General features: G+C 39.9%; 1 protein-coding gene across 2 annotated transcripts in view; it reads right to left on the reverse strand.

Moving 5' to 3' along the window:
* CHCHD3 (coiled-coil-helix-coiled-coil-helix domain containing 3) overlaps positions 1-14,451 on the reverse strand; it is a 257,774-nt gene that overhangs the window by 241,413 nt on the left and 1,910 nt on the right. For both annotated transcript variants that reach the window (XM_067534919.1, XM_067534918.1), the window contains exon 2: positions 13,744-13,855. In XM_067534919.1, coding sequence (XP_067391020.1) covers positions 13,744-13,855 — 112 coding nt within the window. The remainder of the gene's footprint in view (positions 1-13,743; positions 13,856-14,451) is intronic.

Here is a 14,451-nt window from a genome sequence, read left to right on the forward strand (position 1 = left end):
ATGGGTTAACATTGTGATGTGTGAGAGAGTGATATGGAGGGTAGTTCAACAGCTGTCTACTGGGGGTGGGGGATAAATTATTTGTACTGTATATGCACCCAGGTTTGATGGGAATTTTATATATAACCAAAAACAATTATAATCACCCATTTAACTGAAAAAACAATAGAAATCTCCATTTAAGTTTTCAAAACAAATCTGATTTTTCTCTTCCATTTAAAGCTTTATATTGATAACACAAATGATCTTCAAATGATTTACAATGCATTCTACCAAGGGCAGACACTGAAAGATCCTGAACAGCACCAATCTGAATCATCTATCAGGGTGAGGGCAAGGCAAATAAACAGAACAGAAACAAAGATAACATTTGTTGCACCATATAGCAAATATTAATTTTTAACAACATGGTGACATTCAGCCTTTTCCACTACTACTTACAATTTTTTCCAGCATGATATTTATTCACAGCTCCGAATGCTGAAGGAATCTCTCTATTCTGGGAAATCATACTATTAAAAAAAGGCTTTTTAAAGCAGTAAACAGGACATAAAGACCTAGGTTTTTATTCCTCACCAGTGAAGTCTACTGGAAGTGTTTCACAAATAGATTAGCGTATTACTTTCATCACTACTTCTTTCAAATCTGTAACCATAATTTATACAAAAAAAATCATTGCTTGATGATTGGAGTTATTTACAATAGTAATAAAGATACGAAAAATTCTCCTCTCTTCATTTAAAGTAGTATGACAACCTACCTCCAGGTTTTCATGGACTGATGTGTCACCAGCAATAGATGGTTATTGTGTGTCTATTCTATTTCATTTTGTATTACAAAAAAGTGCGAGTACATGCTTCAATGGAAAAACTGAGCTAGTGCAGCAGTCTCTATAACAAACAATACAAGATTTTGAATACCTATAAGTGGGAATTGAAACTCAATAGCAGTCATCAAAGCAGTCACTTTACACATAACTTTTAATAAAGAGACTTGTGATGACATTGACAAATGGCAGAGATCTTTCTAATAGATATTCTGGTTCTCTCAAATATAATTCCTATTTTATTTATTCAGCTTCATAGGGAAATAGTCATACAGAATTGTTTTCTTTACAGCAGTATGAGACATACCTCTCATATGTAGTTTACTCAGCTTGGATACAAATTGCAGCACACCATCGTCCTTTCATTTGTAATTCCATTCGCATAATGGAAAATAATTGAAAACTAAATGGAAATTGAGAGATGTGAATCATTTAAAATATATATGGAACTAATAGTTCCACTGTGTATCCTAGTTTTAAAGTCCAGTTCAGGGATGAAAATTCTTGTTTTACAAACATGGATTCTTTTTTAACGTTCTATATAGATGGCAGGGACTGTCTGTTTTGTATCTTGCAAAGGGGTTATAGCCATACTGGTCCAAGATATTAGACAGATAAGATCAGTGAGTAATTTCTTTAATTGGAACAACTTCTGTTGGTGAAAGAGACACTTCTGAAGTCTTCTTCAGGTCTGTGTAGCTCTGTGTGGCTTGAAAGCTTGTCTCTTTCATTAACAGAAGTTGTTCCAACAAAAGATATTCCCTCATCCACCTTGTCTTTCTATTTTGTGTCTTGTTAAGTATAGCAGCAGCAACATACACTACACTTATTATACAGGAGATAATCTAAAAGGCAAGTTGAAACAAAAACATTAGCAACAGTATATTTACTTCATGCAATATCAGTAATGGAAGACAAGAAGTCTGGATGGAATATCTGCATTAAACATTTCTAATGTGCTTATCACGGAAGTATTCTAGATGCCAGGGACACTTTGTCTGTACGGTAGGCACAAATAATAGGTTTTTAAAAGGGAAGGGGGAGAAGTGGAAGGAAATCACAAAAACAATATGAACAGAAATGTTTGTCTTAATTTCAGTGAAAACACTTTTGCTTTTAAGTACCACCTGAAGCATATACAACACAAATCATAGCACTGTGTTAATGTCTGCTAACCAGAAACTGAACCTGACTACAAACAATATTAAATTTACCTGCATTTTTAGTATTCAGCCAAATGTAAAACAAATTCTTTTAATGGTGAAAAATAAATTAGATGTTTAACAGATTACTAAAGCTGTAAGAGTTTTATGTATAACTATAGTAACAGATAATAAAGGGTCTAATAAAGATAATTAATAAAGATAAATAAAGGGGCATAGTATTCACAAGAACTCCACTGTTAGTAAGTGACCTGCATGCTTATAATATTACAAAATAAGCAATAAGAAAATCATGACATTATAAAGGAATGCAAGAGATAATCTTACTGCTGCAGAAAACAGAGCTAGTCTTGTTCTTGTAACAAGCTAGATCCAACAGTGACAGAAAGAAGCATATTCATCCTGCATGAGAGAACCTCACAAAGGCAGTATTTCTCAATCCTAGCAGGGAGATGATGCACGACTATAATACAAGGTCCAGCAAGATTCATAGATAAGGCTAGAAGGGACAAATGATAATGATCCCAAGGATAAAGAACAGGTACAAATAACAGAGTAGTCATTTACTCTGCCATACTAAATTAGTGTTCAATTCCAACCACTTGTTCTCCAAACCACTGCACTAGAATATAGTGAAAAGAATATACTCCACTCCTAAATTAGGAGTATACAGATCAAAATGACCTTGTGTCACTGGTTCCACGTTCAGTGAGCACTTAATAGTTCAATAAAGCACTGAAAGGAAGCTCTTCAACCAGAGCATTAGTTAACAACAACAAAATACTTAATTGAAGCTGAGGGTTGCAAAGAGGAAGAGACTCAAGTCTCCAGCAAGGACACAGAACATCCTCCTCCTCCCCCAATAATCATTTTTAACTTGATTTTTTTGAAGGGCCAAATGCAATGCAGAATTTTTTTTAAGATGTCTCAAAAGTTGAGACACACCTGCCCCTTGGACTCACTCCCTTGACATTATTAGCAGTTTTAATATAATTTTCAGAATCCTCTAGTCCCCTGCCCTCCCAACTCTTCCTCTCTCCCTATTGGTGAATGACATTTCCATCAACAGTGGAAACTGATTCAGTGACTGAAATGCACCTGGATATCTATAAGATGCCTTTGTGTTACCTATTTTCTGTATTACTGCATCTGAAGAAGAGAGGTGAAGTATCTCAAAAACTTATGCCTGCAAATATTAAATTTGTTAGCCTTTAAAATGACACAGAACTCTCGTTGTTTTTAGTGACTGAAAAGAAGCAGTAGAGGTGATTCTACACAAAGTACTATTAACTGCATACTGCTTAACTGGAAAAATTGGAGAATTATTTTTCCTTTCTAATCTTTCAGTTATAAGTAACACTTAAAACTGCTGTAATAATAGATGAAGTTATACAGAGAGGTGTGCAATTTTTAACTTCTGAAGGTGTCTCTAAGTTTCAGTGTCATTTCTGAACAGAAGGTCAAAGATCTTAAACACATCCAAGCCACTTTCAGGAAACAAGATCAATGTATTAGTAGATACTGCTTATTGTCCCCCTTGAGATAGGAAAAAATATAAGTGGTTACCTCCTGTTTAACTAATAAACAGCTATTAGAGAGCTTTCGGGGAAGAAGCACTATACAGCACACTTAACCTGTCTGATCTGACAGCTGATGAAGAGCTTTAGGAACACTTAGTTGCAGCCTGTACCTGCAGGTGGAAGATAATAAAACAAACCCTTTCTTTTCATGCTGATGTGATCAACAGCAGATCCATACCTCTAAAATGTTCTTTAATACTACATTAAAGATCCTTTAAGCTGCACATAAGTCATCACTGATAGAAAACAAGCACCTCCTGTTATAGCCATGAAGCCTCATTACTTTAGCAGGATGAATGGAGCTCTGAATAGCTATGTTCTTAAGGATTTATCATATAGAATGTATTTTTTTCCTTTACTATTGTAAAGAAATAAGAACCTGTACAATTCAAAAGGTTTTCCCTCTTCATCTGACTGAAGAATAAAGATTTTGGTTTAAAATCACTAGTGAATTCAGTTAAATGTAGTAAACTCTCCTAACACACTGCAGTTGATTTTCATTTGGCTGACAGGCCATGCCAATTTACAGGTAACTCTGATAAGCATGATCCTATTACCACATAGTACAATCTCTGATTATACATAAGAATTCAGTAGTTTTGACATGCTAAGATTTTTGGATGCTGGTTAAGGCAAAGCTAAAGAAAACCACTTTTAAAAGAGAGTTTTTTTTAGAGAGAGAGAGAGTGCATAAGCAACTCTCTCTCACATACATGTGTGTGTAACAGATAACTTCCATGACTTCTATTCTAAATGACATATCCCTTTACCCTCCTAGAACTAATTACCAAAACGGAGAAACCTCACCTAGAATGCTAGCATTACACCGTAACAACACATTCTTAGCCCACCCAGACTTCATTTGTTGGCCCACTGCAATGGCTGACATGTTAAAGTGGCAGGCAAACTGTTTAACAGGCTCCTCATCCAATCTGTCTCTCTGCCCTCCCTGACTCCTTGTCCACGTCTCATTGCCCAACCAGTTCCAAGTTTTCCCCCTTCAGATCCAACTGGTCTCTCCTCCCCGCTCCACTCCCCTTCACAACACTACAATGGTTACCAGTCTCCTATCCAGTCAGTCCCAATCTGCTCCAAATCCTCTCTCAGCCTCCCAGCATCCCCACTCACTCCATGTTCCAGTCCATCTCCCCCAACAGCTTCCAGTGTTAGGCTATGTCCAAGCACTAGCACTTTTGTCTGTAAAACTTTTGTCAGCCAGAAGTGTGATAAAAAACACACCCATGACCAACGTAAGTTTGACCAACAGAAACGCCGGTATGGACAGCACTATGTCCGTGGGAGAGCAAGGTGGCCTGGGAGAGACCCCGCTCAAACAGGAAACAGATAAGAACCCAAGAAGATGATGGGACCGAGTGGGAAGCAGCCCAGGGAAGGCAGCAGCAACTATTAAAAGGAAGCAGTACATGGCTACTGTTTATAGGGTCCCTGGGTTGGTACCAAAATCATGGGTGATCCTGGGTCTCCCCCCGCTGGCCACTGAGGAAGTGACCTAAGCCCCAAGAAGGTGATAAGACTTGGTACTAAAAGCCCAAGAAAGGTTAGAATTTAAAAAGGCCCAGAGACGGGGCTGAAGTCCCCCAAGAGGGCCAACCATCTGTTGGACTTTGTTACTCCAGGAGGAGTTCGTTCATGGATATTTAACTGTGTGACTTAGCCAGATGGCTGAGCCACTGAAGACCCACCTGACAAGGACAACAGCCAATGCGGGTAGGAGGGACAGGAAAAGGAAAGAGTGCAGGATTTCATCCAGCCAAGAGGAAATGTTCACAAGACGTGAGTGCACTTCATCACAGCAGTGCTAGGAGCCCTGCATATAACACATACCATTCTGTTCTTAAACTCACTGCTACACACTACATCTTTGTTTGGCAGAATGTTCTATGATCTAAATCATGCAGTACTGGAAATCCCTCCTCTTCTCTAGCTTAAAAATATCATTCCACACTTTTAGTTGAGATAGCCAGAGAGACTACACCTAAAATACTAGCGCTCTGAGAACCTCAACAACAGAATCATAAGCCAGCTGCCAGCAACTTTTTATTTTTGGTTTCCCACTAGTTAGTTAGTGCTGGGGGATGAGGGAGGGCTGTTTTTGAGCACAAAATCCATATAGTTTGTGAAGGGGGTCACTCACTGCAGGTACCACCCAATAGTCAGCGAGGGCCTGGCAGGTTCTCTTTTTCATGGCACCCTCTGTTGGCAGCCACTCTGGTCCTGAAGTGATCTGCCCTTTTTGTGACTCAGCACTCTGGCCAAATCACGTCTTTTATGTATGATATTTCCAGGGTATATAAAGAGTCCAGCAATGGGGTAGCCCTCTGGGTTAGGCCAGGGGGCTTTAGGTCTGCCCCCTGGCATGAAATCTTGACCCTTCTATCCTCAAGGCCCTCTCTCCTCTAGACTCTCCATACCAGGGGTTTGCTTCTGTCTTTGGCACCTACTAGAGAAGTGCCCAGCAGGGGAATCCAAGCTCAGCCACTCCATTGGATTCCAGTGTTTCCCAATGGGTAAAGTAGCTGGAATAAAAGACAAAGTCTCAGACCTTCTGAGACTGGCAAGTCTCTTCCCTTTGAGTACAGTAATGACATTACAGCCAGGCCTCAGGAGCTACTGCAAAACTCCACCTCCGGAGTTCAGAGAGCAGCTCAGTTCATCTCCACTGTCTGTTTCCCTCCTGAGCTGGGCTGGTCTCCCTTCAAGTTCCTCCTCCAAGTCATGATTTCCTCCATGTTAGGACACCATCCCATGCCACTCCAAAATAAGTTTGGCTGGCACCATTACAGTAAATAGGCTAGTGACACATGGGCCCACATAGCTTTGGGATGCCAGCAGCAGTTGTGCTCTCTGTGCCTTTGTTATCCTCAGATATATCAGATAAATCACCATCACTTGTGGAAAACAGTACCAGTATTCAGTGCCATTGCCCTATACTTGCACCCATGGAAATAGGGACTGAAATTTTATTGTTTCACAAAAACTAAAATCTTAATGCCTTCCTCCTTCCCTCCCCCACATCCTTCTGGGTCATATTCCATCATGACTGGAACTCAAGAGCTGTGCTGTGCAGAGGCACGCCAAAGCTGAAGTGTCAATAAACATGTCTTTAAAGAAATTGAGACTAAGGGAAAGGAGTTTTGAAATTCATCTTTTATTGTCCATTGTGGCTGTAAATCCAACAATACATCTGTCTGTTTTATCTGCAGCTCCTGCTGTTGCAGCCTTGAGGACTGCCCCCTCCACACCATCAGAATGCCTGACCTTGATGAGGAGGAGAAAGAAGAGGGCTAAGAATGACATGTTTAGCAAGATCCTGCAAGCAGTTTCCCCCTTTGCCTCACAGATATTATGTAGGACATAACAGATAGTTATAAGCATTGGGATATTTTTCTCACCGAGACCCAATCTTGTGAGTAAACACCGCTAGCATCCTTTCAATCTACCAAAAGCAGATTCCACTGTCATTCTGCACCTGCTGAGGTCGTAGCTGAATTTTTCCTTGATGCTGTCAAGGTGACCATGTATGGCTTCATAAGCCGGAAGAACAAGCAGTAGGCTGGGTCTCCCAGGAACATTCCTGGCATTTCAATATCACCAATGGTAATCCACCAGTCAGGAAAGAATGTTCCTGCTTGCTGCTTTCTGAACAATATTGTGTTCTTAAACATGCGACCATCACGCACCATCCCTGACCAGTCCAAACTGGTATAAATGAAGTGTCCCCAGTGATCCACCAATGCGTGCATAACTACAGAAAAGTAGCCCTTTCTATTGATGTACTCTGTGGCAAAGTGAGCTGGTACCAAAATAGGAATATGCATACCATACATCACAGTGGTTCCTAACCTGTGGCCCGCAGGAGCTTTCAAAGTGGCCTGCCGCTCCTCTCCCACTGGCTGCAGAAGGGAGCTGCTGCTTAAGGACCCAGGCAAAGAGCAATGCCGCGAGTCTAAAGGACCACTGCAGGCTCCTTGATGCAGCCAAGGGGACAGGAGATCAGTGCTCTCCTCCCTCTGGCTGTAGCAGGGAGCACAGCAAAACACTCCCTGGGTCCCTTGGCTCCAGCAGAGACCCCAGTGCCTGAGAGAGAGGAGATCAGTGCTCCCCTCCCCAGCTCCAGCAGAGAGCAAAGCACTCTGCCTGGGTCCCTAGGTTCTAGGATCCCTGGTGGAGCTAGAAGGAGGGGAGCACTGATCTCCCATCCCCCTGGCTGCAGAAGGGAGCCACTGCCTAGGAACCTAGGTGGAGCACACGGCGTTATAGGACACGTACGGTTTCTCTGCTGCAGCCAGGGGGATGGGAGATCAGTGAGGAGGGAGGCAACCTCCTCATTGAACTCATTCTGTCCAGCTACAGTGGGGGGCAAAGGAGGAACTGGTGGAGGAGACTGGTGGCCCTTCAGGGTACTAAAAATGATATCTGTGGCCCTTGAACCAAAAAGGTTGGGAACCACTGATCTATCAGCCCACCACAGTTCAGGAACTCAACAGCTACAAATCTATCTGCTATGCCCTCCACACTGCTGAGAGCCACAGTCCTGCATAGCAGAATACAATTAATGGTCCTGCACACTTACATTACAACAGCTCCCACTGTAGATTTTCCAACTCCAAAATGATTTCCCACTAACCAGTAGCAATCCCATGCTGCAAACTACCAGAGTGCAATTGCCATTTGCTTCTCAACTGTCAATGCAGCTCTCATTCTGGTGTCCTTGAGCAGGAGTGACCTCGGCACACAGATCCAGAAACAGAACTTTCAGATGCGAAAGGCCACATCCATCATCCCAAACCAGTATTACAATGCAATCTCACCAGTCAGTGCTTGTTTCTCGGGCCTAGAAGCGGTGCTCCACCATCTACAGCTACTCTCTGAATACCACCAACAATCATGAATTGTTTTTCACTATGTCCCTTAACAATCTGTCCTCCCAGACACAGAACTTCAGATCTTGCTTCAATGTACTAAAGGTTCCAGAGCTGGGAATATATCGAAGCACACAACAGAACTTTTAATGTGCAGTAGCAGGGTCCACACGACGAGCGAGTGTGCTGTACATTCACATCCTGCTTTGCTATTCAGTAATTGTATAAACAAGCTATTAGTTCACCTACCACTACCCAATCAAAACAGTGCATTTCCATCTGCCCCAGAGAAAGCACCAAGACGGCAGAAAGTTTAAGGATAGCCAATAATTATTTACTAAGCTTTAAGTATTCTTATCAGGTTATACATTCTAAAATACACACTAAAATTGTTTTAATAACACAAATTAAAAGGAATACATCCTTTATTGTGGAGAATAGGGAACTATATTGCACTTTCAGGAGATTGAATGTATTAGGTTTTTTCACCCTATCGCTGATTACCATAACATCCATTTGTCTTTTTGCTTCTAATTTTAATACTATTTTGCACTGAAATATATACCCACCAAAATGGTTTTTGACATTCCTCTCAATTAAGATATGCAGTGCATAAATTAAGAGGTCTTTCTCATTTCCTATGCAGGCCTGTGTGTTCCACATACTTCGGGCATCTAGTGACATGAGTGTCAGGTTAAAAATTACAGTGACAAAATGAAGAGTTTGACAACTTTGGCAGATTAGTTGGTTAGGATACATTTCGCCCCTAATAACAAAAATGTTCACTGATATTGAACCTTTCACCTAAAGCATTTCAAACTATGCACCACTGAAAACAAAGCCACATCTGGGAAAGAATGTGACAACCAACTGGCATAAACATGCTGCAAGACAACAGGGGTGTGAATATTTTGTCAAGGATGCTAGGACAAATCCCTACACAACTAAACTGCGTTGAGATCTTTAGCAAGCAATCCTGTGATGACTTCTAATCTCTATCTGATCAGCCAGCCCTTTAATGCAATTTAGCAAATCTTTTCAGGGAACTGTAAATTAAATTTGCCATCACCAAACAACCAAAAGTTTTAATTAAATGTGTACATTTTTTCAAGATTAAGAGTGGTCTTCCTGGATCCTTTTTACAAAATATGACAGTTCAAGCATGACCATGTCAGATTTTATTTCCATGTATAAAACAAACTTTTCTGTTTCTTTAAAATGGTCATCACATGGTAAATTAAAAGAAACAATTCTTTTCAGAGTGCAAGATTAGCAAAGGATGAGGCTTTACTTGCAGAGGAGCTCTGAATTAACCCAAATTGGCACTAACTTGGCAAAATCTAGCTGCACTCTTCCATGCACATTTACAAACTATGAACTGAAAACCATACAAATAGGAAGTACAAGCCACATACAATAGCTCATATATTTTCCCTGAAGCTCCCTGATCTGATTCCTGATGAGCACAAACCAGTTGTTTTTCTATTCTCTGAGCAATAGGACTCTTCCTTTGATGATGCTGAAGTGTTTAAAACAAGACTGGATGTCTTCCTAAAGGTATGCTGTAGTTCAAAGAGAAATTCTAGGTCTGGCTAGTGTTATACAGGCGGTCAGACTAGATGATCATAATGGTCCCTTCTGGACTTAAAAACTATGATATAGGTTCAGTTGCATCTAGTTAGCTCCCAATGAGGAGCATCTCCGTAAGTTACCTCCAAATTCTGAGAATAAGTTAACCCTTGAAATCCTAGACCATTGTCTATTTTGACGGGGCTTATTTATAAGGACACCTCTGGGGTAGGGTGTATCAGGTGTTTGAGGGCTCCTCTGGGTGCAACAAAAGATCTGTATACCCACTCACACAGCAACACACATAATTAAGGGTATTGTTTTCACTCAAAAGGACCAGACTTTCTTGTCACATTTTTCTCTTGTGCTGAACGTTCTATTTCTGCAATTTGTGTGCTGGGGGGACAGAGGCTGTTTTAATACTTGTTTGTACAGTCCCTAGCACAGTGGAGCCCAATACTTAATTGATTCCTCTAGGTACTACTTTAATACAAATAATGAATAATAGATATTATTAGGAACAAAAATAAAAGAGGAAAAAAGCCTTCAAACTCAGGAAGAATCTGTTCCCATAAGGGAAGAAATGTTGGCCAGGAATGAAAGCTTTTTTTTTTCCCTTGTAATTTGGGTTGTTGCTTTGGGGGTTTTTATTCTAAATAGAATATTAAGTTTATAGTAATCCAGTAAAGCTAAAATGAATTAAATCATTCCCTTGGTCTATTATGACTAAGCTTCAGATATAATACACATGCAGAAAGAGCACTTAAATAGTCTGATCAAATTACTCTTCATCAGTATTGCCCTAGGAATTATAGATATACTTGAAAGATTTCATACTTGTTAAATATTTCAGTACATTTAATGTTGCTCAAAACACTGAAAGTGTCTCAAGCAACCTATGATGGTTTAAGATATAGTATTCAGACTTCAGATTTCATTATAGTTGTATATAACGTAACTTCATTTTTTTTTTCTAATTGAGGTCAACAATCACTGACAAGCAACAAGACACATATTCTTGCAAGAAATGTAACCTGTTACTCCTCAGCTAGCAGCTTCAGAAAACTCTACTAAATTTTTCCTACTTAAGAGTTTTTGACCACAGGAAAAAGAACTAAAATAATTCTTTCCCTTACTTCTTTAACCAAGTGTGGGCTACACAGGTGAACAAATTAATCTGGAATATACAAAGATAAAGGGTGCAGTCCACCTGATCGTGAGCTTCTTAAATCAACACAGCTACTGTTTCAAGCCACCAGCACACCTAGCTATCTTCGTGATACCACTGACTTCCTAAGAAAACTACAATCCATCGGTGATCTCCCAGAAAACACCATCCTAGCTACTATGGATGTAGAAGCTCTCTACACCAACATTTCACACAAAGATGGACTACAAGCCATCAGGAACATTTTCCCTGATGATATGGAACACCTGGTAGCTGAACTTTGTGACTTTGTCCTGACCCACAACTACTTCAGATTCGGAGGCAATCTATACCTTCAAGTCAGTGGCACAGCTATGGGCACCCGCATGGCCCCACAATATGCCAACATTTTTATGGCTGACCTAGAACACCGTTTCCTTGAAACTCGTCCCCAAGCACCTCTACTTTACCTACACTACATTGATGAATTTTCATCATCTGGACCCACGGGAAAGAGTCCCTCGAAGAATTCCACCGGGATTTCAATAATTTCCACCCCACCATCAACCTCAGCCTGGATCAGTTCACACAAGAAATCCACTTTCTGGACACTACAATACAAATAAAGGATGGTCACATTAATACCACTCTATACTGAAAACCAACTGACCGCAAATCATACCTTCATGCCTCCAGCTTCCACCCTGGACACATTACACGATCCATTGTATCTTAGGGGTTGGCTGTAGACAACCGGATTTGCTCTGATCCCTCAGACAGAGACAAACACCTACAGGATCTCCATAAAACATTCTTAAAACTACAATACCCACCTGGAGAGGTGAAGAAACAAATTGACAGAGCCAGACGGGTACTCGGAAGTCACCTACTATTGAACAGACCCAACAAAGAAAACAACAGAACACCACTGGCCATCACTGACAGCCCCTAGCTAAAATCTCTCCAACACATCATTAAGGATCTACAACCTATCCTAGAAGATGATCCCTCACTCGCTCAAGCCGTGGGAGGCAGACCTATCCTTCCTTACAGACAGCCCCCCAACCTGAAGCAAATACTCACCAGCAACTGTACATCATACAACAAGAACACTAACCCAGGAACCTATCCCTGCAACAAACCCCGTTGTTGTCGACTCTAGTGACACCATCACAGGTCCTAACCACATCAGCCACACCATAAGGAGCTCATTCACCTGCACATCTACTAATATAATATATGCCATCATATATGCCCCTCTGCCATGTACATTGGCCAAACCAGACTGTCCCTACGCAAAATCTGTATCAATATTTCCCTTTCTGTAAACTGGGGATAGTGCCTTAACAGGATTGTTGTGATGCTTAATATTTGTAATGCACTCAAGTACAGTAGATGAAAGATGCTACATTCACCTCATTGAAACCTTGCCTCAAGATTCATTTCTACCACAGTGTCTGTGATAATCTGGCAACTGATAGCAGCTAGGAAAATGGCTATTAGGGAATACTGATATCATTAATATTTCTGGTATATTTAGAAAATAAAGTTTTACTTGAAACCTACTAATTGTCACATAATTGTATGCTGCTATCACCATTATCCTTGTCCTCTCTCCTCTCTACATTTGTTGCATCTTGTCTCAATTCACATCACAAGCTCTTTGGCACAGAGGCCATTTTCAATAGGTGTTTGTATGGTGCTTGGCAAAATGAGGCCTTGATCCTAATTGGGACTTCTGGGCACTAGCAAAATACAAATAAATAATAATCTTGGATAATCATCATTTAGTATGAGCTACAATCATACTTATTTTCATCAAGGTCAAGACAAGAAATAAAGTATCCTTCTTAAAGCATATGTTCTATATCGCTAATAAAACAATACTGATGCTTGATTTTGACCACCAAAAAAAAAAAAAAAAAAAATTTTATCATCAGAACTTGAGAGCTACTTCCTAAATTAACATTTTATTTTCTTCCCTTGAATGGATATTCAATGTAATTTAGAAAAATTTTAACAAGGGGTATTTTTCCTTATATGAAATTCTATACAACTTAGATACCTGGCTTCCCTTTAATGAAATTTCAGAGACGGTACATTCATCAACTACACACAAAACTTACATAATTTTGACTATTAAACAAAATGTTGCGTGAAAGAGGCCAGCGACAATAGCAAGAACATGCACAGCAATCCAACCACAGAAAAGAAAAATTAAGATAAATTTGAGACTATTTGAGTATTCTGACTAGATTTTTTTCCTTATTTGTTTTGTGTATGTTTAATAAAGCATTTTAAAACATTTAGTGGTGAACAACAAGCAAAACCAAGTCCATCAGTATAACTTGGGTTTGGTGAGTGTTTATTGTCAATGTCAGGCAAAAGAAAGAATATCAGATAGGATAACTTAAAAATTACAATATTCTAAAAACTGTCTCATTTTTACAAAGTGATCAGCAGGAACATTAGCCATCAGAGTCATCTCTACAAAATGGTAACAAGTTTATCGTGGTAATTTGAAAACTTCATCATACTCTATTTCTCCCCCAATTCCCAGAAAGTGTGTCCATACCTGCACTACCTCCGAGCGAGCCATGATCACCAGATGCTGATCGTTGCTGAAACTGTGGTCTTGCAGTGGGTGAAGAAGGCTCCTTCATACGACCAATGACACTCTCAGACAGCTGGAAAAAATATAAAACACAGCAAGATAAAACTGGTCACCAAAAAAGGAAAAAAAATCCAACATAAAACAATAGAATAAAAACCAAACTCATCTAAAATGTTATCAAAGATTTAGAATTAGCTTTGCAAAGCAATAGGTCTTCCACCCCTTTTTTTCTTCCTCTACAGATGGACAGAGCCTGAAGCTCTTTTTGAAGGTGGGCAGAGTGAATGAGGGTATTTTGGGCTTGCTGTAGAATGTGGACAAAAGGCAGCAGGGTGGGGGTGAATTGGTCTGGAGAAATAAAATAAAAACAAATTAGAGCAACATAGGAAATGTAACAAATAAGTTCTATACTTTTGACATGTTGCTTAAATTTTGTCCATCAGTCTCTCTTTTCTTAGTTATTTAGATCCTAATCAAGGATCATATTTTGTGTTTACATAACACATAGCCCAAAGGACCCTTGACCTGACTGGGTTCTCTAGACACTACTGCAATACTAATAACAGCAAGTGTAATCATCAACAAAGTCTACTCTAACCTCAGCATATGCACAGAATTCCAACAATTGTTAATAGTTTCAATGAATATGCATTGAAATGGGAACAAGAA

The sequence above is a fragment of the Emydura macquarii genome, unplaced genomic scaffold (assembly GCF_026122565.2).
Source record: "Emydura macquarii macquarii isolate MOO-44397 ecotype Brisbane River unplaced genomic scaffold, CSIRO-AGI_Emac_v2 contig_3470, whole genome shotgun sequence".
NCBI classification, from domain to species: Eukaryota; Metazoa; Chordata; order Testudines; family Chelidae; genus Emydura; species Emydura macquarii.